At 44.4% G+C, this 26,350-nt stretch overlaps 2 protein-coding genes across 4 annotated transcripts in view; both read right to left on the reverse strand.

Moving 5' to 3' along the window:
- The window catches only part of syn3 (synapsin III), a 72,072-nt gene extending 60,569 nt beyond the window's left edge, over positions 1-11,503 (reverse strand). For both annotated transcript variants that reach the window (XM_084039255.1, XM_084039256.1), the window contains exons 1-2: positions 11,372-11,503; positions 3,603-4,100 (exon numbers count right to left, since the gene is read on the reverse strand). In XM_084039255.1, the coding sequence (XP_083895381.1) occupies positions 3,603-4,039 (437 nt within the window). In that variant the 5' untranslated portion in view covers positions 4,040-4,100; positions 11,372-11,503. The remainder of the gene's footprint in view (positions 1-3,602; positions 4,101-11,371) is intronic.
- Positions 11,504-14,033: 2,530 nt separating this feature from the next.
- LOC311032462 (protein mono-ADP-ribosyltransferase PARP12) lies at positions 14,034-25,538 on the reverse strand. 2 transcript variants are annotated; one of them, XM_084039254.1, is made up of 13 exons: positions 25,130-25,538; positions 24,069-24,204; positions 22,922-23,432; positions 22,780-22,833; positions 22,570-22,696; positions 21,915-22,080; positions 20,711-20,831; positions 17,224-17,320; positions 17,061-17,139; positions 16,833-16,963; positions 16,453-16,604; positions 15,744-16,267; positions 14,034-15,656 (listed from the first exon to the last, which is right to left on the reverse strand). In XM_084039254.1, the coding sequence occupies exons 1-13, from the start codon at positions 25,417-25,419 to the stop codon at positions 15,570-15,572; spliced, it is 2,475 nt and encodes an 824-aa protein (XP_083895380.1). In that variant the 5' UTR covers positions 25,420-25,538; the 3' UTR covers positions 14,034-15,569. The 2 variants fall into 2 exon arrangements, with proteins under 2 accessions (XP_083895380.1, XP_083895379.1); XM_084039253.1 differs by having other exon boundaries at positions 14,034-16,267; positions 25,130-25,536.
- Between the last annotated feature and the right edge of the window lie 812 nt (positions 25,539-26,350).

The following is a 26,350-nucleotide window of genomic DNA, read 5'->3' on the forward strand; positions in this document are numbered from 1 at the left end:
GAGAAAAACAAGGCCACAGTAAAATGAAACAGTTTGTGGTTCAGAGGGTTAAGTACTGCCTTTACCTTTTAAGTACTTTTTAAAAACAGCTCTGGTACTTTCTAATGTTGGACTGCGGGTGTTTGCACTTTATGAACTTCTGCCGTGTTGGTGAGGTACACCATGGATCAGAAGATTCTCCTGCTGTTTTCTGCTCCCTGCTTTCTCTTTAGATGAGATGCGTGATTAAACCTGCGTTCCTAAGATTCTGGACGATCTCATGGCGCTCTGCTACGTCCGTGAAGGAGTAAACACTTTGCCAGAGCCGGCCTGAAACGAAGCGATCAGATGCTCACGTTGTTCAGAAACGCAGCGAAACTAGACCGACAGCTTCTTGGCAAAGCGCCTGGCGTGTCAGCGAGAGAGAGGGAGACACGCAGATAGAAAAAGGAGGGATTGTCGTGGCGGTGATGCTCCAGTGTACCGCTATTGTGCATCAGTCATTGCTGGAAGCCAAGCCTGTCAGGACAGAGCAGCGTTTCCCTCAGAGACCTCAAGCTCTCTGCTGGAATGCCCAGGAGGGGATTCAGCCCGAGGCGATGGATGGACGGACGCTCTTCCACTGCGACGCCTTCGCTGTGCGTACGAGTCATCCGCATTTTATTATTAATCCTTCGCCAAGATTCATTTGGTTACATTTGATGTGTCATGTTCATGCTGTTCAAGCTGAGTATCTGCAGAGACAGTGGCTTATACAACACTGATTCATTGAAAATAACTTTTGAAAAAAAATAATTATGATTTCATTTATTTCTCCCTAAACTGTTTTGCTAATTTGACAGCTTTATTGTCTCCATTTCATATAGAGGAGCCTCTGTCTCTCACTTCATCTCGGTATGCTGGTCCGTGTTAGAGGAGATCTGCAGCTCACGATCTTTCTGAGCTTTCTCTCCAGCTTTGTTTCAGAAACTCTGTATCCCTGGATGGAGAGTGGACACTTTAGGCTGAGCTTTATCCAGTTGGGCTTTCAAGCCTCATATCTCCCTCTGCACCCTGATATGATAATATGTCTGAAAGTATGGCGTGTGCATGCCTTGGATGGTGAGTAGTGATTACATATCTGGTAAACACTGTGGATAAAACCGTTTTGTTACTGTAAACTGGTGAGCACAGATGGGATACGATCAATATTGATCTGTGAGAATGCATTAAAAGCACATCTGTTTAGAGAGTGAATGCTGAAATGCCACACGGGGGCTTAAAAAAATGAAAACAAGATTATATCTTCCATCAAGACAACATTTTTCTAGTGTGGGAGAATCTTTTATCATCACTTTCTTTTCCAGCACAGAGATTTATGAGCAATCTGAAACAGCTCAGTGACTTGAGACTCGATCAAACACATTCGACTGTGTGAATTCTAACATGCACCTGTCTCTTTCACCTCATTATTGCCTCACATCTCTACCTGCAGGCCTCCACAGGCACTCCTCACACCTTAAAAACCTCTGGTCTAAGGTTGAGAATAGCTACAACCTTGGAATAAACTATGGAAACCCTGAACTGGATATTGGCGTCAACTTTCAAGGTCAAAATGTGTCTTAATGGAGCGATAGATGCATTTATATAAGAATCTTGTGAAGTGTGAAGTCTGCTTTGACTGAGAACAGCTGCTGTGGATGACACTTGTAAACTCAAACAATATGAGTGTGGATTATTTCAACAGCAGAGGAAGACCTGAGAGACTAGGACATATCACCATCTGCTGGCCGAAGCCCTTCACTTCACAGAAATATCAAAGCATGAGGAGAGCTGACAAGCGAAGTTGATCAACAGTGTCACCCGGTGGCCAGAAACAACTTCACTCATTGATCAGCTATCTTAAAAAATGTTGTATAATATATATTTCACAGCATATCATGAGTGGCCTTAATCTTCAATCGTGTATTTATATCAGCTCCATCTTGGAGACTTGACTTTGTTTAAAAGGAATCATGTTTGGACATTAAGGAGGGGCGATCTGAAGAAAGAAACCAATTTGTTAATTTGGAAATGTAGGATGCGTTTATGGAGCGTCAAACAAAGAAAATACATGAATGTAAAGTGAGGAAATCCTTTACTTCTCCAACAACACTCTGCAAACTATGCCACAACTTGGATTTGATGCAATCCAACAGATTACCACAAACTACGGCCTTGGAAATAACCGTATAAAGTGTGTTTTTAGTCAGTCCAACCTTGACATTAAAAACTTCACAAAGCTGGGACTCACTGCAGGGATGTTGCTGTGTGTAAAAAAAAAAGAAAAAAAAAAGATTCTCTTTTCAGCCAACCACTTCCCCAAGCCTCCATTATTCCCTCTTTATATGTAGCAGAGCTTTATTAAGTGAATAAAAAAAGCCCCTGCTGTTCTATCAGGAGTGACGATGGCGCCTCAGAGAATGTGGATGATCCTCTGTGGACTCATTTCAGAAACACCGGGATGTGAAGAGGAACAGGCCCTTTTGGGATTTTAACCAGCAGGATTAAAGGAAAGCGGCCGCCTGCCTTTTCAGAATATCGAGAAGCAATCTTGGCGCTTTCGCCACGGCTGCCGGCGGGGCGCTTTAATCCGGTGATCATTTTTTAGACTCCGCCCTGATCCATACAGAGCCTCAGATACAGACGCTTCGGTACATAATGATCCCGACTAATCGCGTAGATAACTTCAAAGGGTTGGAAATAGCTAACAACGGCTTCACTGAGGTCGATTTACCAGCAAATGTCAGTCGGCAGAATAACAGTTCATGAAATGGAAGAACGGTTTATTGATTCAGCGAGACAAACGTGATAAACTGGGCTGCTGCACGTCTTGACTGCAGCTCTGGAAATCAATTCCCCTAAAGCGTGCCGTAAAAGACGGCCGATATCAACCCGTTAACACGCACGTATGTGCCGCTGCTGAAAGACAAACCTATTTCTTCTCATTAAACTTAGTTTATTTGTCTCCAGAGGAAAGGACCTTTCCCTCGTTACCATGACAGCCACGGTATAATCCTGCAGCAGCCAAGGACGTACAAGTCTATCATAAACAATAACAAGTCTCGTTCCTTTGAAAACCAGAAAAGTGTCTTTGATTCAGCAGCAGATAAAAAACACAAAAGGGAAGGAAAGTATATAGTGTGAAAATGTAACTTTTTTAACCTCCCCGCCATCATTTTCCATGTATATTTGATGGGTAATTAGCTTTCTGTCGCTGCTAAGTTACCTCCAAATCAAAATGTTGACGAAATAGTTAATTGCTTTTTTTAAAAAGGACTTATGAAAAACAACACATGTAATAAAGATCCCACACAGGTTGAGTTTAAGAAAGCCCAGGGACACAGGACGTTAGTTAAGATGTACTTTTTAAAACAAAGGCTGAGCTGCCATCTTCTATTTTTCAGATACTAGTGTGCTTCTTGTAGCAGTAAGCAGTGATGTTACCTCCAGTAAGTAAAGAAAGCAGGAAGGAGCTCAGATTGAATCCATTATGGATTTTTCAAGGGAGAAAACTTTAAATTAACTGGAACAATGTTGGCCCAAAAACAAATGATCCGTATTTTAAACATTTATTAAAATACCTCCATGAAACGTCCACTCACCAGTCTGTGTGTTGATCATCGATGACCAGCAGGATCTTGGGCTTGCGGATGACAGGTTTCGGTGGCTGACTGCTTCCTGTTGAGGCTCCTTCCGCTGCTGCTGCTGATTTGGCGTGCGCAGCGGCAGCGACGTTTTGGGCCATCTGAGCACTCTTCACCACGCTGGAGAAGGAGCTAAGGAAGCTCCCTGTACCCGAGGTCGAGCCCATCCCTGAGCCCGAGCCCAAGGCCGGGGCCGGGGCCGGGGCCGGGGCCGGGTTGGAGGCCGGAGTGGGGATGCTCGGGGGTTGCCGCCTCTCTGTGGCCGGGGAGGCGGGGGAAGAAGTGGAGGAAGTGGTGGAGCCCGGAGGCGTCGGCCTCTGCAGATCCATCATGTAGCCGTTGGGGAGGTTGGCCACGAAGCTGCTGTCTGACAGGCGCCGGCGGAGGTAGTTCATGGCGATGGGCTGGTAGGTCCGTCAGGCCAGAGGAGGTGAAGGGGCAAGAAGGCCTGAAATCCTGCACAGGGGACAAAGCAAGAATAATTCTGTTCACAATCGGCATTTCAAGGCTGTTCATATCTGATTCTTTGTAACATCTTATTTTAATGACATGTAATGATGATGGGACAGACTACTTTCACACATCGGTTGAAAAGGTGTGCCTCACATTTAGGGCCTAGATGTAAAGCAGTGAAGTTAACTATTTTTTAAGACATATGACTGTTTGACAAATCTAATTTTTACTTGTCTACCATGATAGCAGCTAGACAGCTTTTTCAAGTCATTCGTGACGATATTTATTCTCATTATAATGTAAATTCTCTCTCTACGTCTGCCCGCAGCTCCCATAACGCTGCTTAACGGTGGCTTTCAGACAGTTTCTCAAGTGAGAAAGATTTAGCATATTATAAATTTAGCTCGGATAGAAACTGTTAAACACGTGATGCGTTCACACTCATTAGCAAACATCAGATCTGAGGTGAAGAGTCAGATTTAAAAAAACAGGAAGGTGCCAAAAACAAGCTGCGACTATGGTACTGCTAGCCTAAGCCTGATTAGCATAAGACACAAAACCGCTGGCGAATAATTCAGTGACACAGCAGTGATGCTGCAAAGTGGGAGCAGTGATTCACAGCTCATTCACCGGGAGAAATGAGATAGTTATGTAACACAGCGTGGCAGAGGAGACACATTCAAACAAATTAGCTATCAAACTGCAACCAAGCGAGCATGCTAGCAGAGAGGGAGAGAAACCCTAAAACCTGATGAAAACGAGGGCGCTCGCTTCGTAAATGGAGTTCGGATGAGATGAGAAGTGCATTTCTTATAGGGGTGTCATGTCTTGGCGATGTTTTTGTTGTGAAAAGGGGGTGGACGGGGGTCTAACAAGCCCTCGGCAGGAAGAAAAGGATGCAGATATTCGCCATCAGGAAGTCTTGATGTGGAGTGAAAGTTGGAGCTTCCGCCTCAACATCCGCAGGCAAGAACATCTCCCGATTATAGCTGCCGTAGCAGCGGCATAATGAGGTTTCGTTTCCCAACATGCACTGATTCCCAAAGGGTCAAGAGAGAAGTCGGAGGTCAGCAGCTACAACAGAGGCCAGGATACCCCCAAATTCATATCAAACACCAGTCAGCACAAACACGCCTCCAAAATGGCCATAAAGTTAAACACCACTTCAACAAAACGGAATATTGCCGGGCGTTGTTATGACATCAGTTCAGTTCAGTGAGAGTGATTTAAAATATTAAAGTCATGAGGCATGAAACCAAAACAATGAGCTGGAAGACGCTAAAAAGACCACCCTTTTAACATCACACAGAGTTATTCAACTCATTGCTTATACAAAAATATTGATTAGTGTGGCTATAAAGATACATAAATAGTAATTTCTAGCCAAAATCTTAATAAAAATAATTTAAGGTAACGTGATTACAGTATGTTTTAGAGCCATTTCAATCATATTTTGATGAATAATATCGTTAATTATTTATTAGAATCGTGATTCATCATGATTTCTGTGTTTTGTTTTGTATACTTTTGTGTGAATTAAATACTCAGCCGACTATTTTCTGGATACAACGGAAAGAAAATGAATGATCATGTTAATTTATCGCCTGATTCCAGATTTACACACATTTGGTGCTCTAACAGAGCGAGTGTTAATGGTAATGACAGAATATATGACCCAATGCAAAGATGGGGCTCGATGATGCGTATGTGAATAGGAGCACTATGGAGCAGAAGAATAAGATACATCAGCTGCTTAGGTAGGTAGTAGGATTATTGATTGCGGGTTTGGATCTTTGTATTGTATTTGTTGACAAAAAATGGAATATTAGTATTTTACTAATATATGATTCAGTGCTTTGGCTAGGGGCATCTCAGCAAAGAAGATGCTGGTTGTCATGAGTTATAACATGACATGTAAAGGGGCTTCCCCCTGGGAATCAGCCTTGGGTGTCAGTGCGACTGACGGAGCAAACTAGCAGGCCTCGAGTCAAATTATAGAAAATTGTAGGACAGAATAAAGACGAACAACAAGCAGCAGCAATTACAGTCGCAGAACCGCTGATTGCTAGCTCAGCCCACTTTGTAACTACTCGATCCCATTGGACGGAAAAGGAGCCGTCTGCTGTAAATCACTATCTTTACACCGCTGGCACATTGCCAGCTTTCTCAACACCCAATAAGTTGCTTTCTCTGCTGTGCCTGAGCACAACCCAAGCTTTTAAACCCTTGAATGCTTTGCCTCTGAGTTCTCTCTGCAGAACTGCTTGCTCCGTTACTGCTGACCTGGTGGTAAACATAAGGGGAGAAGTGTTTATTAGGACTAGACATGGGACCATGTGAAATGTTCATGTCACGATTATCCCGGCCAAAATAATTGTGATACAAAATATTATCCTGATAATCATCCAAATGTGCTCAAAACTGTTAAAATGGCACTAAAACATACTGGTATCACTTTACATTTTCTTAAGAAATAAATATTTTTATTGTGTCACACATTCTTTTCAGTGAAAAACAATAAAATAATCTGAAATAAGACGATCATAAAAAAATATTTTATCTATCTATCTAAATCCTAGAGTCTCCCTGTATAAATAAAGGATAAATAATTAAAAATCAGGATCTAGGTTGCTAGACAGCCTTGTAAGTCACTCCGGGTGATATTCACGATAATCCCCATAATTAAAATTCACTTATTGTGAGTGAAATCCCTTATGGTCCCATTCCTAGTTAGGACAGAGACCGACAGACAGGAAAAGGAGAAAACAAGCTCAATAATACTTCATCCTTGTGTGGTAAAAACCAACAGAAAGGATGTGGTTGTTATGTCATACGATAGCTGATGCTCAATATTTACAGGCTGCACTCCTCCCTGATGGAAACCTATAATTGAAAGCTGATGAGTGGTGATGTTTCAGTGCACAAAAGGAAATATAGGAGAAGTCCTTCAGCTCTAACAGCAAAAAAAGGACTTTGGCTCAGCAGTAATCACAGGCTTTGCTCTATAATGATGGGGGAAGAGCAGGATGATGCCACACCAGACTCTGGGACCCCTGCTGGTCTACACTGTCTTTTACTTATTCTTTATTTAAAAAAACGTGCGATTGACAAAGACACAGCTTAAGGAGGATGTCATTTCCTTCCTGCTGGTCTCATCGTCTGCTGAAACTATCACATATTCTGATGGCTGTTCTGTGAAATCACACAGCAAAGTTGACTAATTCACTCTTCTGTTGGCCACCAAATTGTGCAACAATGAATAAAATGCAAAATGTAACTGGGGAAAACACATTTTCTTAACGATGTCTTCAAAATAAACTATGTTGTTATTGTCCACACTCATCTGCAATGTATGCAGCAGTGGAATAAACCACCCATGTTACAAAATAACTGGGCCGTTTTGTGCCGAACTAATTTCATGGAAACAGAGACATTCAGTTTCCTCCTAAAATAAACCTTTCAACCTTTCCTTCTGATTTAGAGTATTGTGCACTAAAACTCATCACTGAATCAGATCCTAATTAAATTATTTAAGGGAGAGCAGCTCTGTGAGACAGATTAAAGCCCTGCTACTGCTTAATGGTGAGGGAAGAACGGGACACTTACAATAAAAACTAAGAACAAAGAACAAAATGTTGAACGTCATTAATGACGTGAATTTAAAGCCACGATACGAAATGCAGCGAGACGTATACGGAGAAGATGGTGTTGAGATGCTGTGGGAGGATGTGTGGAGGCCTGCTGCTTATTTTAATCAGCCATTGCAAAACGTGTGCAAAAAAAAGCCAGCTTGTGAAGACACTATTAGGCTTAGGCTGTTGACTTCACTGCTGTGAAATGCTTTCAGTACACTGCCTCTATTTTGTACAGACTTCCCGTCTTCAAACAGAAAGTGCAACCAGGCAAGACATGATAAGATAATTACGACTACAGAACCGATCAAATAATAAACTAAAAACAATGGAGCTTGAAACCTTGCTGCTTCCTTGCAGAACCACCACAGAATGAGAAAGTCATCCTGTGAGCCCTGACGACTGCAGTGACAGGATGCGCGGCAACACAAAGCAGCAGCAGCAGCAGCAGCAGCAGCAGCAGCAGCAGCAGCAAAGCAGCAGCAAAGCAGCAGCAGCAGCAGCAAAGCAGCAGCAGCAGCAGCAGCAGCAGCAGCAAAGCAGCAGCAGCAGCACAGCAGCAGCAGCAGCAGCAGCAAAGCAGCAGCAGCAAAGCAGCAGCAGCAGCAGCAGCAGCAAAGCAGCAGCAGCAAAGCAGCAGCAGCAGCAGCAAATTAGCAGCAGCAGCAGCAAAGCAGCAGCAGCAAATTAGCAGCAGCAGCAGCAAAGCAGCAGCAAAGCAGCAGCAGCAGCAGCAAAGCAGCAGCAAAGCAGCAGCAGCAAAGCAGCAGCAGCAGCAGCAAAGCAGCAGCAAAGCAGCAGCAGCAGCAGCAAAACAGCAGCAGCAGCAGCAGCAGCAGCAGCGATGGGCTGGTGAGACGAAGAGTCACAGCTGAGTCACCGCACAGTGACCTCACTGCACTTCTCACTGCAGACGCCACATGAGTATCCAAACACAGACAATGAGGCCCTCCCCCCGGGAAAGAGGGGCGAAGTCACACCCTTCCACTTATTTTTAAAAAGATATGTCAATTGTGCCATGAATTACACAAAGTACGTTTGTCAGTTTAAAGGATAAGTTTACCCTTTGAAAAGTGGTATATGAGACTGTAAAAATGTGTTATTAGAAAAGCCGTATAAGTGACGTTATGATGTACAGTATGTGTATTTTGTACCAGGATGTACCAAAAAAAAAGAACTTGCTTTCTTTCGCTTCTCAGCTAATAAAGTGTAAACTGGACAAAACACACATCAGGTAACATGAAGAATTTTCTTTTAAATTCGAGAAATATACATATCTGTAATTCATAGCACAATTCAAACAGGATCTAAAAAAGTATTTCTTACTTGCCGTTGACTACAATGCATATTTTTTTATGAAATAAGTTCCAATGGGGAACCCCGGGAGGGCGACTTCCCCTCTCTATAAACGCTGGACTATTCCAGAGATGAGACAGTCTCAGAAAGCAACAACCTCTGAACTAGAAAGACCCAAACGTTATCCTCTGGCTGAGCGGAGCATCGGCGGGACGAGAGATCTCATTCTGAACACACCGAACAACAAAATATTGGCTTTCAGCGCATCAAAAGAAAGCTCTGCTAATACAACACACCATCCATAACAGGATGTTGGTGAATAATTTCCATATAAAACAGCATCGGCAGCATATTTATTGATTCATTCACAGCAAACCAGCCCCCACATTACTACAACTTGTCTCTCCTCCCATCACAAACTGGACAGTTTGCTCCATGAGGTCTGCTGCAGGCAGAGAAGCGCTGAATCAGAAGATTAAGGGCAACAAAAAGGTCACTGATTAATTTTGCATTTTGTGATTTCACCAGAAATGAAAATGTTATCATTAGTGGCTGCAGCCTGCCTTCACGCTGTGAGGAATCAGTTGGGCGACCAAATAGATGACTGGTTATGGAGGCAACACTTGCGCCTGGCTCCTGATTGCCCGATTAATATTTCATGGTGTTTATTTTCCAGTATGGCGTCACTATCATAAAGATCAAGGAGTGAGCTGAGCTGCATATAGAGGTAACATCATTTCTAAAAATGAAGCTAGAATAAATCCTTACAATTAAAGATTATTAAAATTCTACGATATTAAATATCTGTGACTAAATATGCAACAATCAAAGTTGAGTTTTTATCTGATTTGATTGAGAAAGCAAATAGCCCTGCAAACATCGAACTGAGCCTGTCCCCTTTAATGTCTAGTTACAATAGAACAAATGAAAATAGAAGAGGCTAAACATTCAAATCTAATAATGTAATATTAATGTAATATATATTTTTTAATAAATATTAACGACTACTTGCATATGAGAGCAGTCACTCAACCTATTTTAGGGGGGTGGAGCTACCCTAAATTTTATTTTTTATCTTTATTTTCAGAATAATCTTATACTGATGAAAGGGTATACAGTTTTAAGATTATAGCATCATAGTCTGTAGAAATAATATACTTTAGAAAGAAGCATTTCTGTAAAGCCAATTTCTTTTTTATAGACACTGTATCCTCATTTTGCTGGAATAAATACAGAATAAATACACATAAAAATAGAGATATTTGGGTAAAGTTCATATTCATACTCCCCTCTCTATCCTTTGAAATCCTAGTGACGTCCCTGACTCAGCATATTTCTGTGTCTTTAAGCAGTTGTTTTGCTTCCCTCAGCATTATTTGCAGCTATTTTGTGGCGGGAAAATGAAAAAAACTCACTGTACTACCTGCTAGCCCGTTAGCGATTAGCCAGTGTACACAACGTATTTAGCAGCTAACGAGATAGTTAGGGTGTTGGTGGAGAACAAAATAGTAGTTTTATCCTAAAAAAAACTACTACCTGCCGACCAAAGAGCTAGTTAGCCACTAGCTAGTGACTTTGTGACGTGTTTTCCCTCAGCGGTTGGTGAAGCCCGAGCTAAGCTAACCAAGCTACAAGCGCAGCATGAATGCTAACGATGCTCCGTATGTGTAAATAAGTGACTGTTTGCTCAAAAACTCGACATATGAATTTAAGATGTGACTGCTGGGTTTATATTGTGGCTCTATTATATTAATAGACTATTCACAGTCCGTAAAATACGGGTGAAAGCTGAACATTACCAAGAAGTAATAAAACATTAGCTTAATTAGGGCTAAAGGGCATCACTGCATCGCTTTCACGTCACTGAATAGGACGAACAAGTTGTCCAAACGGGAGAAAACTGACTTTAAAATCCCCCGACTCTCCTTCGTAATGCGTGGTCACAATCATGAAATGGATACCCCCTCCTCCTCCACCCCCCTCCACCTTTCCCACCTCCTCCCCGGATGAAACGCTCAGTGACCGGACTGCCAGGCTGCAGAGACACGGCTGAGGGAATCCCAGCACGAAACCCACCGTAGTAGCTCCATCTGCAAGCTGTCAAACCATTCAAACCAGTGCGACACTAGGAAACATGCCCCACCACCATCTTACCCCAGGGACGATAGGCTAATAATGATAAAAACAACAACAATACAGAGATCAGCTTCGTTGTGTCAGAGCAGCTAATTTCTCCTAAAATAAATAAATAAAAAAAGAAGCGCAGCAGCTCGCGGCACGAAACACACACAATGTTGGAAACACAAAGTAGGAAGGATGAGAGGGATGAATGCGTTAATTATTCACCTGAGCAGTAGTCAGTGATGAGCTGTCGGATGATGAACCTTCTTCTTCTTCTTCTGATGCTGCTGCTGCTGCTTCTTCTTCTGCGCTCAGGTCCACGGTCCTCCTCAGCCTCCCAGCCTCCCAGCCAAGCCCCCACCCCTCTCTCTCTCACTCCCTCTCTCACACTCTCTCTCCCTCTCTCTCCACAATGCATGCCGGGATTTGTGAGGGGTGTAGTCCGTAGTGGCTTCATTACCGCAGTCAGTAAAGGGGAATCAAATGTAAGGCAGCAAAATAATTTACAAAAAAATAATAATAATAATCACAATGATTTTTTATTAATATTATTTAAATACATATTTTGTTGTTTGTATTGATCCCTCTGAAATGTATATCAAAAAATATATAAAATGAAGTTTTATTCAAGTTTTAAAATTAAATTCTACGAAAATAATATTCCAGATTATTGTCAGGGAAATGTAATTATTCTTTGATCATATTTTTTTTAGGTTTCTGAAAAAACATTGAATGAATACCTGACGACTAACACTAATAAACTTACTCTATGAAATAAGAACTTATGAAACTCTCTGAAATCATGTTTCCAAAAATGTGATAATATTTTTGCATTAGGCATTAAATAGAAACATTTAAATCATGTTTTTTTGTGTAAAAAAAAAAAAAAAAGTTAGCGAGTCGCTAATTAACTAGCCACTTAAGACCCAGATATTTTCCTCAGGTGGTGGAGACCAAAACAGGAGATTGAATATTGACTAACGTTCATTGGTTGGCAAAAACGAAAAACTACACGTCTGCTAGATGTGCTCGCTACAATACAGTTAATGAAGAAAACGTCACAGGACGGTTCAATGATAGAGCTCTCCGTCAGGCTGATAAAGGTAAATATATCATGACTGCACGGAGGCACAGAAGAGAATGTCGACCCACATCTGTCACTGATGTAACGCGGTGTAATAACGTCGTTAATCTCTTTCAACTCCGACCACAAAGTCACTGAGTAGCTGCTGTTTGTTGTGGAGCTTTAACGAGTAGAAAGAGAATTCTCCGTGGGGTCAAAAGCCACAAAGATGTCCTCTGTCCTCGGTTTTCTTTTGGAAATATTTGATCACAAGTTTCATTTCAGAAGTTCATTGGGTGATAATAATAATAATAATAATAACAAGAACATGCAGAGCCTAATTATGACAATGCCGTCTCCACCAGTCAACAGATTACACAACATTATCATAAGAACAAAGCTGGATTAAGAAAAATGTTTTAATTAATTCATGCACAACTGTGTGAATGAATGTACAAATCCTCAGTAATCACACTTTAATGAGAAGCTATGGTCCGGCTTCCAGCCCTCTGGGGGGGGGGGGGGGGGGGGGGGAACAGCATATTCACAGATGCATGATAGCAACTAATTAATAATTCATTCTCCATTTAATTTTACGCTGCAATGGACTCTTAGTTGTATATTTACAAGCAAAAACACAAATCTGAGCACCAAACATGCACTGTTTTTGTGCATCTCAGCTTTCGAGCCTCCGTTTGGTTGTTTAATGGCGTGAATTCATGACATAACCCGACTTCCTCTGGAGTCAGTGATACAGATGTTGCACCCGAGACGAGAACAAGAGACAGGCTGGCTGTTCCTAAAAGTGCAGCACAAACATCATCCAATCACAGCAGGACACATCTGCATCCAGCAGCTGCACAAAAATAGAAACCAAGATGAGAGTACACACACACACACACACACACACACACACACACACACACACACACACACTCAGAGGATTGGTCGTCTCCATTTCCACATTATCCGGGAAGAAGACTTCGTTCTTAGATCACTCCCCCTTTGTTCATTCACAACTCCCGACGCAGGAGCAGCAGTTTACTGCAGAGTCATCAATGTGTGTCATCATTGCAGTTTAATTCATGGATGTTTAATGAGAACTGGATACAGAATGTTTCTCAGTGGCGCCTGAAGCAAAAAAAACAAACTAAAGTTTGACTTCTGAGTATAACATTCAGACAGAATTATCCTCTGGCGATCAGCAGCAGGCGCCGTTAGAAATAGATACGTTTTGGGGGATATACAATAGGATGATTTCAAATGTGTGTATGATCTTTTATTTGAGATATTTTCAGTAACATAAAATGGAATAACATATCAATGCAACTTAGCTGTAAATCAAATTATGGAAGCTAACTTTGTTAGCAGCTCGCTACTCAACCGTCCAAATATGTTGCCTAAACCAAATAAAATCAAAGTCAAGTCTGTGGTCCACAAAGTAAGCGATGACATCACAATAACAATGTTCACTTCTTAAATACTGTCTGTTTGAAAGCTTTGGCTCCAGTTTCCTGCCCAAAAGCATTCAGCATATTTCCCCTTCGGCAGCCCAATATTCCATTCTTATTGCTACTTAAACCTACAGCATATTAATTGGTACAGGTGTGTTATCTATCGCGGCTGCAAATACAGTAGATCTCCCGCAGCCATTATGGAAATCACCACAAACATTTCACAAACTCAACAAAACCTCATCCTGCCATCAGCCTAACAAAGATCTGACTCACTTCCATCACCGCGGGCTTTCTAGCGTTCTCCCACCGTCTGGAACCACACAACCATGACTCAGCAGAAACATAAACACCTCAAAACACCAGGAGGGACGATGGGAAAGGAGTCATATTTAATTCATAAGCTTGTTGTATTGCATGAAAAAAAACAGATTTCCCCGATACGCAGAGGAAGCTCCTCGCAGGAGGATCTGCTCCGACTAACGAACAAGACAGTCAGGGGCCAAGGCACAGACGGGAAGCAGGCTGGTTAATGTCAGTGGATGTTTACTGTCACTGGGTGGGCCGCTGCGTCCTGCGGCGCACAGCTGCATTTCCCATAGGACGGCTCCATCTCGATGGGGAGTGAACGCATAATGAAGCAGGGCTGGCAGAGAAATGGATGAAGTGGTAGTAAGAGCCAAATGGGTTTTCTCCCCTGGGAATTGTCTCTTTGTCATCTACTGTACCGTCAGTGTTTGTCTTTTCTGCACAGATAAAAGGCTACATTTATGGAACCAAAGGAGAATAAATGAGTGCCCTAACCATTTACAGCATCCTTTGGTTCTACAACACAATCTTATTTTGAAATGATGAAAGATTGCATTGGGTTGATTTGCAGGCCTAATGTCTAATGTCACAGGAAGCACCAGCAGCCTTATTGATCATTTTTCATGCGCTGCCTCATTTCACTAAGAGGCTGAACCCGACCGCTGGTGGCATTTTCAATTCACTTAGAGACGGAGGAAGACGGAGAGAGAACTGCAGCTTAAACAGTAACAAACAGAAAAAACAAGCGTTTCTGTGTGCAGTTTATATGTATATATATATATATTTATTTATTGGTTTATTCAACACACAAAATCAGCAGTGTTTTCCAACAGTACAATTTGGATAATACGTATTTAGTTGCAGTTCTATCGTAAGGTTCAGCAAATAACACAAAAACGGAACTAAGAAAAGCTACAAAACCTCATTTACATTTTTGTTTTATGGCTTATTTTTTGAATTTCGACAGGGATTTTGTCGCCCTCTACCGATCGGAGAGCAGAATCTCTTGGTTTATGTCTAAATATGATGCATTGTGTTTTATAACCCTGGATCTGTAAGAGCACTGTGATGTGTGTCCTGAGGAAATGTTTCACATTGACTTCAAGTACGGATTCATTTATGTACTGATAGCGATATACTGTGGCACTTTCTCCCAACAGATGTACTTATTGTAAGTCGCTTTAGATAAAAAGTGTAAACCTCATTAAATGGTGTTGTCCCATAAACGCGACGAGTGGGAACGTTGGAAATAGGGATTTCTTTTTTAATATTTAAAAAAAAAATGCATGTTTTAATCATCCATCTGGAGAAGCCACCAACCGTTATATCCACATAACAGCAGAGGGCGTACACGAGCATTCATCTACATATCGCAGATTTTCTGTAAATTTAAACGTTTCCCTGTGTGATTATTATTTTTTAGTGTAATATGGTCACTGTAAGTGACACTATGGCGTAAAAGTCAGTCTACTCTTGATTGCACACTTTAATGGATATCATTGCCTAACTACCCAAAGCGTTCTGAACAAGCAACATTGAGCTCCTTTAAATGCCATTATCCATTAAAAAAACCCAACATGCCCTCACTTCACTGTCCCTAAACAATAACACAGGAATCTGTTTTCTTGCTGGGTTGAGCGACTGGTGTGGTGGATCGGTATGAGGGTGCGCTGGGTTGAGCGAATGATGTGCTGGATCTAAATGGGTTCGGTGCGCTGGGTTGAGCGACTAATGTGCTGGATCGGTATGAGAGTGTGCTGGGTTGAGCGACTGATGTGCTGGATCGGTATGAGGGTGCGCTGGGTTGAGCGACTGGTGTGCTGGATCGGTATGAGGGTGTTCTGGGTTGAGCAACTGGTGTGGTGGATCTCAATGGGTTCGGTGCGCTGGGTTTAGCGACTGGTGTGGTGGGTTTGTATGAGGGTGTGCTGGGTTGAGCGACTGGTGTGGTGGGTTTGTGAACCGATACGGTGGGTTTGGGAGCTGCTCTGATGGGTGAGGCAGCCGGTCTCGCACCATATAAGGCAACAAATGGGTCCACGGCCTTGTACTGCAGCAGGTACTCGGGGTAGATCTGGTGACTCTCGAACACAACGAAGATGGAAGGGTACTGAACGTCGTTGACGCAGCTGTCATAGAAGTTTATGTCTCCGCCGTCCTTGGACGGAGGTCGGCGGTAGCTGGAGGACCCCAGGGTGTAGTCCCCCACCAGCACCCGTGAGATGAACATGGATTTGTTGTCAGAGTTACCGGTGTAGTCGTGGGAGTATTTTGCATCCCGGGCGAAGTAACTACCTGTGTTTGGACACACAAAGAGATTCCACATTTTTTGTTTTGTTTTCAAGGCGCTCTGAGCATCACAAGTATTATTATTATTATATTATTATTATAATATTATAAGGCCATTCAGTTTTTGCTGAACTGTCCCTTTAAATTTGTGGCGTAAGTATTAGATTAAGATTAATATTTCTTCGACTCACCTTCGCCAAAAACAGTTCCATTAACTCCGCAGATTCTCCAGTCGAAGTTGCTGTGGCAGATGACGTCTACGAATTTGGAGTCGGTGCCATGAAAAAGCTTTTTTTCTGACGCATAGCGTCCATTGTTCTTGTTCTTCATGTGATTCTTCTTCCTGTATTTGGGAAAGAATAAATCAGAGAGTTTAAATTAAGCCGATGAGCTAATAAAGAGAGAATATGCAACATTGGCTCATCAGCGCCCTCAAGTGGCAATCGAGGAAAATATAAATACATGGTGACAGAGTAGAAAAAGATGGAAAACAAAAGTTAGTAGACAAGTCTCATAGTTTTGCTTTAACAACAACGAAGATGTTAAACAAACATAAAAATGGAAAACGTACAACTGAAAGCCCTCCCAAAGAGTTTTGTTCTGAATCCTCTCTATTTTAACGATGTCAAAGCCTCTCATCGTTTCACAGAAAAGAGTTTCAATCTCCTTAAATTCATCGGAGGAGGGCAGGAGGGACAGTCGCTGGAAAACACACAGAGAAAAACATTTATTATTTTCTTTTATTCACTCAAAAATACTTTGTTTTTAAGTGACGTTCGTCACACAGACTGAAGGCTACCTTGTATCCCGTCTGTGGAACCTGGGTCTTGTCCCAGTGGTCGGGGATGGGGGTGAGATTTGATGGACCAGGAGGTCTTCTGTAGTCAGAAAGTAAAGTAGGATTACGGTTTTACTGTGAGGTTGGTAGAACAGTTTTTTTTTTTAAAAAGGGGACGTCGTACCGCACTCTCTTTGTTTGGAGATCAACCGCGGAGACAAACCGCGGCCGTCTTCTCACAAGCCTCTTGGTGCCATACTGGTTGTTTGTTTGTATCATGTCTGAGGGAAAAAAGAAATTCTGCTTGAATATTTTAAAAAACGCACAAAGCTGTCCCCACAGAGATCCATTACGTAATATTAGTTTACCTCCTCCTTGAACCGACACCTTACCATGGTGGAGGGGTTTGAGCACCTGAATGATCCTAGGAGCTATGTTGTCGGGGGCTTAATGCCCCTGGTAGGGTCTCCCAAGGCAAACAGGTCCTAGGTGAACTAAGAGCGGTTCCAAAGCCCTTAATGAAAGATACAAGATTGAGGAAGTTTATGTCGCCCGGATTGGCGTCACCGGGGCCCCACCCTGGAGCCAGGCCCGGGGTTGGGGCTCGCAGGCGAGCGCCTGGTGGCCGGGTCTGTGCCCACGGGACCCGGCCGGGCGCAGCCCGAAAGAGCGACTTGGGCCCGCCCTCCTGTAGGCCCACCACCTGAAGGAGGGTTCAGAAGGGGCCGGTGCGGTGCGATTTGGGTGGCTGTCCTGGGCGGGTGCCCCGGCGACCCAATCCCCGGACGGTGACTCTAGCCATGGGGACATGGAATGTCACCTCACTGGGGGGGAAAGAGCCTGAGCTAGTGCGGGAGGTAGAGCGCTACCGGCTACAGGTAGTCGGGCTCACCTCCACGCACAGTCTGGGCTCTGGAACCCAACTCCTTGAGAGAGGCTGGACTCTCTTCTACTCTGGAGTTGCCCGCAGTGAAAGGCGCCGAGCTGGTGTGGGCTTGCTTATAGCCCCCCAGCTCAGCCGCCATGTGTTGGGAGTTTTTCGAGAGGGTCGTTTCCCTGCGCCTTCGGGTCGGGGATAGGTCTCTCACTGTTGTTTCGGCCTATGGGCCAAACGGCAGTGCAGAGTACCCGGCCTTCTTGGAGTCCTTGGGAGGGGTACTTGAGAGTGCTCCAACCGGGGACTCCATTGTTTTACTGGGGGACTTCAACGCTCACGTGGGCAACAACAGTGTTACCTGGAGGGGCGTGATTGGGAGGAACGGCCTCCCCGATCAGAACCCGAGTGGGGTTCTGTTATTGGACTTCTGTGCTAGTCACGGTTTGTCCATAACGAACACCATGTTCAAGCATAAGGGTGTCCATCAGTGCACATGGCACCAGGACACCCTAGGCCGGAGGTCAATGATCAACTTCGTGGTTGTGTCATCTGACCTCCGGCCGTATGTCTTGGACACACTTGATCACCACCTGGTGGTGAGTTGGATCCGCTGGCAGGGGAGGAAGCTGGACAGACTTGGCAGACCTAAACGTGTTGTGAGGGTCTGCTGGGAACGTCTGGTGGAACCCTCTGTCAGGGAGATCTTTGACCAGATCCCGAGGGAGGCTGGGGACATTGAGTCTGAATGGACCTTGTTCTCTGCTTCCATTGTTGACGCGGCTGTTCGAAGCTGTGGCCGTAAGGTCTCCGGTGCCTGTTGTGGTGGCAATCCCCGAACCCGGTGGTGGACAACGGAAGTAAGGGATGCTGTCAAGCTGAAGAAGGAGTCCTACCGAACCTGGTTGGTTCGGGGGACTCCCGAGGCAGCTGGCGGGTACCGGCAGGCCAAGCGTGCTGCAGCGCGGGCGGTCGCTGAAGCAAAGGTTCGGGTCTGGGAAGAGTTCGGGGAGGCCATGGAGGAGGACTACCGGTCGGCCTCGAGGAAATTCTGGCAAACCATCCGGCGCCTCAGGAAGGGGAAGCAGCCCTCCACCAACACTGTTTACAGTGGAGGTGGGGAGCTGCTGACTTCGACTGGGGATATCGTCGGGCGGTGGAAGGAATACTTCGAGGATCTCCTCAATCCCACTGACACGTCTTCCATTGAGGAAGCAGAGGCTGGAGACTCGGAGGTTTATCCACCCATTACCCGGGCTGAAGTCACCGAGGTAGTTAAGAAGCTCCCCGGTGGCAAGGCACCGGGGGTGGATGAGATCCACCCTGAGTACCTCAAGTCTCTGGATGTTGTGGGGCTGTCTTGGTTGACACGTCTCTGCAACATCGCGTGGCAGTCGGGGACAGTGCCTCTGGACTGGCAGACCGGGGTGGTGGTCCCTCTATTCAAAAAGGGGGACCGGAGGGTGTGTTCCAACTATCGGGGGATCACACTTCTCAGCCTCCCCGGGAAAGTCTATTCAAGGGTACTGGAGAGGAGAATCCGGCCGATAGTCAAACCTCGGATTCAGGAGGAACAATGCGGTTTTCGTCCTGGCCGTGGAACACTGGACCAGCTCTATACCCTCCGCAGGGTGCTCGAGGGTTCATGGGAGTTTGCCCAACCAGTCCACATGTGTTTTGTGGACTTGGAGAAGGCATTCGACCGTGTCCCTCGTGGCATTCTGTGGGAGGTACTTCGGGAGTACGGGGTCGGGGGCCCTCTGCTAAGGGCTGTTCGGTCCCTGTATGACCGGAGCAGGAGCGTGGTTCGCATTGCCAGCAGTAAGTCAGACCTGTTCCAGGTGCATGTTGGACTCCGGCAGGGCTGCCCTTTGTCACCGGTTCTGTTCATTATTTTTATGGACAGGATTTCTAGGCGCAGCCGTGGGCCGGAGGGGATCTGGTTCGGGAGCCACTGGATTTCATCCCTGCTTTTTGCGGACGATGTGGTCTTGTTGGCTATTTCGAGCCAGGACCTCCAGCATGTCCTGGGGCGGTTTACAGCCGAGTGTGAAGCAGCCGGGATGAGGGTTAGCACCTCCAAATCTGAGGCCATGGTTCTCAACCGGAAAAAGGTGGCTTGCTCCCTCCGGGTCGGGGGGGAGTTCCTGCCTCAAGTGGAGGAGTTTAAGTATTTTGGGGTCTTGTTCACGAGTGAGGGAAGGATGGAACGTGAGATTGACAGGCGGATCGGTGCAGCGGCTGCAGTAATGCGGTCGTTGTATCGGTCCGTCATGGTAAAGAGAGAGCTGAGCCGAAAGGCGAAGCTCTCAATTTACCGGTCAATCTACGTTCCTACCCTCACCTATGGTCATGAACTTTGGGTCATGACCGAAAGAATAAGATCCCGGATACAAGCGGCCGAAATGAGCTTCCTCCGCAGGGTGGCGGGGCGCTCCCTTAGAGATAGGGTGAGGAGCTCCGTCACACGGGAGGAGCTCGGAGTAGAGGCGCTGCTCCTCCACATCGAGAGGAGCCAGTTGAGGTGGCTCGGGCATCTGTATCGGATGCCCCCTGGACGCCTCCCTCGGGAGGTGTTCCAGGCATGCCCCACCGGGAGGAGACCCCGAGGAAGACCCAGGACACGCTGGAGTGACTATGTCACCCGGCTGGCCTGGGAACGCCTTGGGGTCCTCCCGGAGGAGCTGGGGGAAGTGTCCGGGGAGAGGGAAGTCTGGGCGTCCCTGCTCAGGCAGCTGCCCCCGCGACCCGGTCCCGGATAAGCGGAAGAAAATGGATGGATGGATGGATAGTTTACCCGGGAAACTGAGTGAGTAGGACTGTGACCCGGCGGTGAAGTTCAGCACATCTTTGTCGTTGTCCAGAAACCTCCGCTCCATCTGAGAGCTGTCCATGTCCGCTGCTTTGTGTCCACCAGCCTGCAACACAAGACACCGGGTCAGTTTATAAATATATATACATATATATCCTATATCCTAAAATGATTGCCTGTTTGTGTGTAGCCAGGTGTATGAGTGCCACATGACACGAGATAATTTCAGAGGACATGATGACATCTGTGTTCTACATCTTGTCTTTGTGAGATAGGACATGACCCGTCTTTTGTCTAGATTCCTGCCAGACTCAGGGTCGTTCCTGCCGGCTCTGAACTTCTGCATGAGAAGGCAGGGGCGAACATTACTTTCCTCTGCAGATGAAAATACTTTGTCGAATAAACCTCAGGGAAAAAGCTGATCCTGGTTGTTGATATTTTGGGCAGATTGAACAATATAATTAATAATAATTGTATTTATTATTTTTTTTCATTTATATTTATTTATTTTATTGTTTATTTATTTTTTAAAAAGAATTAAAGTATGTATATATGTTGTGCTGTATAATGTACTTGATTTTACTAAAAAAAAAAAATTATGAAAAAAAAAAAAAAAAATCACTGAAATGGTAGCTGACCAATCAGGAGCGAGCCGGTATTCTACTGTGTGAGATGATTGGACGACATAGTAGATCTATTGTTGCCAACAGCTCAGATTTCAACCTGTTTATTCATCATCACTAGTGTAACTTAGACCCTAAATGTCTCAGAAGATAACGAAATGTAGATTTAGAACACTTAATTAAGGTTTACAATAACATTCGCTCTAAATTCCAGCCGTTTAATACATTTAATAACGATGTGATCATGCAGTCCGTTCCCCGGACTACATTTTCATTGGAATTCGATGGAGAAAGGAGACACAAAACCCAACAATCACTGCCTTTTATTCATCATTTTCATGCTGCGATCACCAAAGGGTCTGCTGCAGTGAGAAACAGTAACCTGGCCGGCGTCTGCTCACTCACACCGTTATCTAGGACTGATTCACTGTTTAGAAGGCTTTTGTGACGTGGGCGTTATTGAGAGTAATAACTTTGGACTTTGCTCAGCCTTAAACTGTAATGATTAATCAGATTGTATGCACCTCGACAGGCTGCATTACACTGTTTCTACACACGGTACTCACAGCTGAAGCGTACGCGCTCCACTTCCCCGACTCGTCCTCCCAGTACCAAACCCACTCCGTGGTGAGGAGGAAGGTCGGCTCCAGCAGAGAGTTGGCGGTGGAGAGTCGCCGGACTTTGTTGAACCCGCGGGTCATCGTGTCAAAATGCACAGCTGGGCCGCTACAGCTGGAGAACAGCAGAATACACCAACTGTTAATTTATTACCTTAATGAATTCATAAACAGCAAGACATCTGGTGAGGTACACCGAAGACGTGTTACACCCTGGTATCAAACACACAACCATTAAAGTGACTTTTGGGTGTGTTATTATTATTATTTATTTTATTTGTTCTAATATAAACAGTTATACCACAAAATGCAACTTTCTTGATGTGTAAAATTACATTTTAAATTGGCAAATATCATAAATTTAATTCATGGTACAATTAAAAACAAAAAAGTGTCTCTTTTTTCTTGAAAGAATGACTTATCTTCCAGCTCATGAAACCACTCATCCAGTTTTAAGATCTTCCACCTCATTCTTTGGGCTTTTATTAGAAATCGGGTTTTGTTTCTTGAAAGAAAGATAACATTCTACGGGAAATATTTAAGGCTTTTTGTGGATTGTAGAGTTTAAGAAAAAAGATGATTCCCACTGAATGTCAATAGAGACCTGTATGTGTTTTTAGGGTCACAGTAGTCCTTCTCAATCGCCTCGTTTTCGGGCAAGGCAGTCCATCCATCGTCCTGGCTGACCTCCCATCTGTACGGCAACTTGGTGTGAACTTTAAAACATTGCTCTGAGCAGAAACCAGAAGAAAAAAACAAAATAAATTATGATGATAAAAGTCACAAAACTGGTAATAATCACCGTTTTACTCACCGTCGCTGTGTTTACAGTGCCCTTTGACGAAGAACATGCAAATCTCAGTTTTATCTAAAGGAAACAAACAAAAAGTGCCCTATAAAGTTGTGTTCGGTTGTTGTTTGTTCATGAAAAGGTTTTTGCTGCTGGCGTAGTTTACCTTTGACGGGCCGTCGCCTTCTGTTCGCTCCATCAGCAGCATCGCCTCGGTTGCCTCCTCGCCCTCTGCCAGCTGTCGAACTCTCACTTGGGTCTCGTTTTCGCAGCGGCTCTTTGCTCAGTCCGTCTTCGCTGTAAAGATCTAAGGCATCGATTTTGGCGAAGAAGTCGTCAACGGAGCTGGTTCGTTGCGGCTGGTTGCCCTGGCTTCCTCTGTTGCCTCTGTTGCCCCTGTTGCCTCTGTTTCCCCTGTTGCCCCGGAAAACACCTCTCCCTCTATCGTTTTTGTCGTTCCACTTCAAAGCGGTGATGTTTGCGTAGACGGACTTCAGGGAGTCAAAGAGGTGGTCGGGCACGCCTCTGTCCGTCAGGTTCTTGGACGGCTGCGGAGCGTAGAAGTCATGGTTCTTGAAGCAGCTGCAGTCGGTGTTCAGGTACGTCTCGCAGACGTGCAGCCTCTTGCAACCGTCACCATCCGCACACCCGCCACCATTGTTGTAATTAAAACATATCTGGTGTCGGGAGAAAATGTGATCAAAGGTTAGAATCATCAGGATCTATGTCGCCTTCCAAACCTTTTTTGGAAAAGAAGCGATTTGAAATCTCTGGATCAATCTTCTGTATCGGCCCTTTTACAGCCGGCGTCAATTAAAGCCGTCAACAGCATAGAAATGTTTAGTTGTCGTAATCGATATTCCAACATCTGGACTCGATACAGAATCCCGACACGGATCACGACTGTCTCAGAGCAGCAGGTGTTTCTGTTTAGCGTACAATAATCACAGGTATTTAAAACCGATTGGAGGCTTTTACGAGGAGACCTACGTGTTCCGTCGCTATGGGCAACCGTTACGCATTCAGGCGAGAGTCACCAGTTAACGAGGTCACTCGTTAAAGGAATTTCACATTTATAGCATTAATATTGCAGCCAAGAACTATTAGTAACTTAAACTATTAGTTACTTAAACTATGAGTTATTACTAATACCTGAGCAGAGAATGAAGTTGCTCGCCCGCTGTGTGTGTTGTTATCGGAGCTTCTCCTTGCTTGCTCGTTAGTTGTTATAGTTATGAACGTCACATTGTGTTTGGCTTACGTACGTTGTGGTGGTTTGCCAGCCGTTAAAGGGCCAACGAAGTGGAACTTACCTGAGGTAGGAGCCAGGGGTCGCTCTGCATCAGCAGTGTGCACATCTCCGTCTGGCTCAGACCCTCCAGCTCATGTTCCCTCAGTAGCGGCGCGTTGTGAAAGGATTCCATGTTATGGGAGAATCTGCATCCCGACCTGTCATCGAAGCAAACAACATGCGATTCAGTCAAGTTTAACTGTGCGAAAAATTTGAAGAAACATGAGACATGAAACTTAGAGCCAATCAGAATCTTAGATGAGGCGACAACAAGGCATTTCCCATCATGCCCTGGGTTTTTTGCAGTAGAATTTTTTTTTTAAATTCTGTTTAAAATTGTACCATACATTTAAAATTAAAATGGTTTGTTGGTGGTATCATTGAGTTTTATGTTAAAACTGCTCATCGAATGAACTGTACCTCAACGTACGTCACCAAGTCGTCCTTGTTACTCTTAAATGTATCCTTTTAACTAGCTAAAATGTATATTTTTAACATTAAAATAACTAAATCTATATATTTTAGCTAGCTAGCTAACTTCGCTATGTAAGTACAAATGTAACTCCATTCTGTTTTTCTTCCAGTGACTTTTTTTTTTATCAGTCACAAGCAAAAACTGTCATAAGTGTGAGAAATGTTACATAAAAAATAAATAAATAAATAACACGACCATAGTAGCTTAAGAGATTACTTTTGCTGAAATCATCGTTTAAACAGACAAAACACGTGTGTAATTACATAGTAATAACACGGTGGTGCACCGGCAAGGCAGCATAACTCCATGACACCTGCTGCTGTGTGATAGTGTCATATTTAGACAAAACAAAAACAACGAAAAGCAGACAAGGCCGTGGCGAATTTGAAAAACAGTGCTTGAACGCACCACTTGTGTCAAGGCCTTTAAAAGAAACTTCCAACGCCCCAAAACAAACCTGACGGCGTCGTTCTTCGTAGAAAAGCTTTAAATACACGTTGAAAACACTGATTTCCACAATAAAGATGATTTAAAATACGAATCGGATGGAGCCGAAGGAGGCGCGGGCCTCTCCTCCTCCTCCTCCGGACCCCCAGACGTTCGCTCACCTCGTCTGACCGAAGCGACAGATTCCGCCCAGTAAGAACTTCTTACACAGATGCAGCTCCTCGCACGATTCGCGGCACTCCTTGACTCGGCACAGCTTCAGCCGGGTCCGGGCCACCACCTTCGGCTGCTGGAACGGGCAACACAGGGCGAACTTCTCCCGGTTAAGGATGCTCTCTTTGACGGCATCGCTCGAGCCGAGGTTGAACAGCAGGTACTCGTTGTCGACCGCTCCTTGATTGGCGCAGATGAACTTCAGTATTTCCAACTCCATCGTTTTTGTTTCCGCCATCTCTCCTCCTTCCTCCTCCGAACAACACAAGACAACAGCGGAGGTGCTGCTGAGTTCAACGCGGTGGGAAAGTCCGGTATCATATCTGATGATTCGAAAACGAAACTTAACCGGTGGCCTATTCTAAGAATGGGACTGGTGCTGCCTTCACGTGGCATCGGGATTGTGGAAACTCACGAGTTGCTGACTCGGAAATGTACACGAACGCCCCTCAAGTCATTATTACGAGTGGTAAATCATTTTTATACTCGAGTCTTCGAGTTGGGGTGATGTGAGCCTTTTCAACGTGGTGGAGACGAGGACATTTACACTAATTCTTTATTTTTTAATAGTGCAACAAGTATTAGCTGCCCCCCTCCCTCAATACCTCCAATTCGTCCTGACAACAGGGCACTTGAACGCGACATTCTCGTATGTCCGGCGTCACAACTGGGAAGAGCAGAATCAGGTGTTGAAGTAGGATCTTCCGACTAGCACCCGAATGCAGCACGATGCTGTAACGCTGCTTTCCTCCGCTAGGGGGAGTCGCAGTGTCATGTGATCTCCCTCTCTTTTATTGATGATCTGTCCTATTGAACATGCTATAAATTCATATTAATCTTGAGATATCTGTCCTGAACAGTAAAGACAGAGAAAAGATTGCATCTGTTTTTATCTGTTTATGGTTTTGTTGGAGTACCAGGCATGAAACAAGATCTAAACGGTAATTATGCTGCTAAACAAAAAGAAAGAAAGTAATTTGGAGTCATCACATTGATCACTTACTTAATCATTTAGGTCAAGTAACACATTGGAACTACAACAGTTGGTTAAAGCTGTTTTACGTGCTGCAGTCGTTTCTAAAAGAATAATAATCATTGGAAAAAAAGACGATTTGTATCATTAGAATCAGATTATTAACATTATTTAACACCTTGCTAAGAAATGATAT

This window comes from Eutrigla gurnardus (assembly GCF_963514095.1).
Source record: "Eutrigla gurnardus genome assembly, chromosome: 21".
Classification (NCBI taxonomy): Eukaryota; Metazoa; Chordata; class Actinopteri; order Perciformes; family Triglidae; genus Eutrigla; species Eutrigla gurnardus.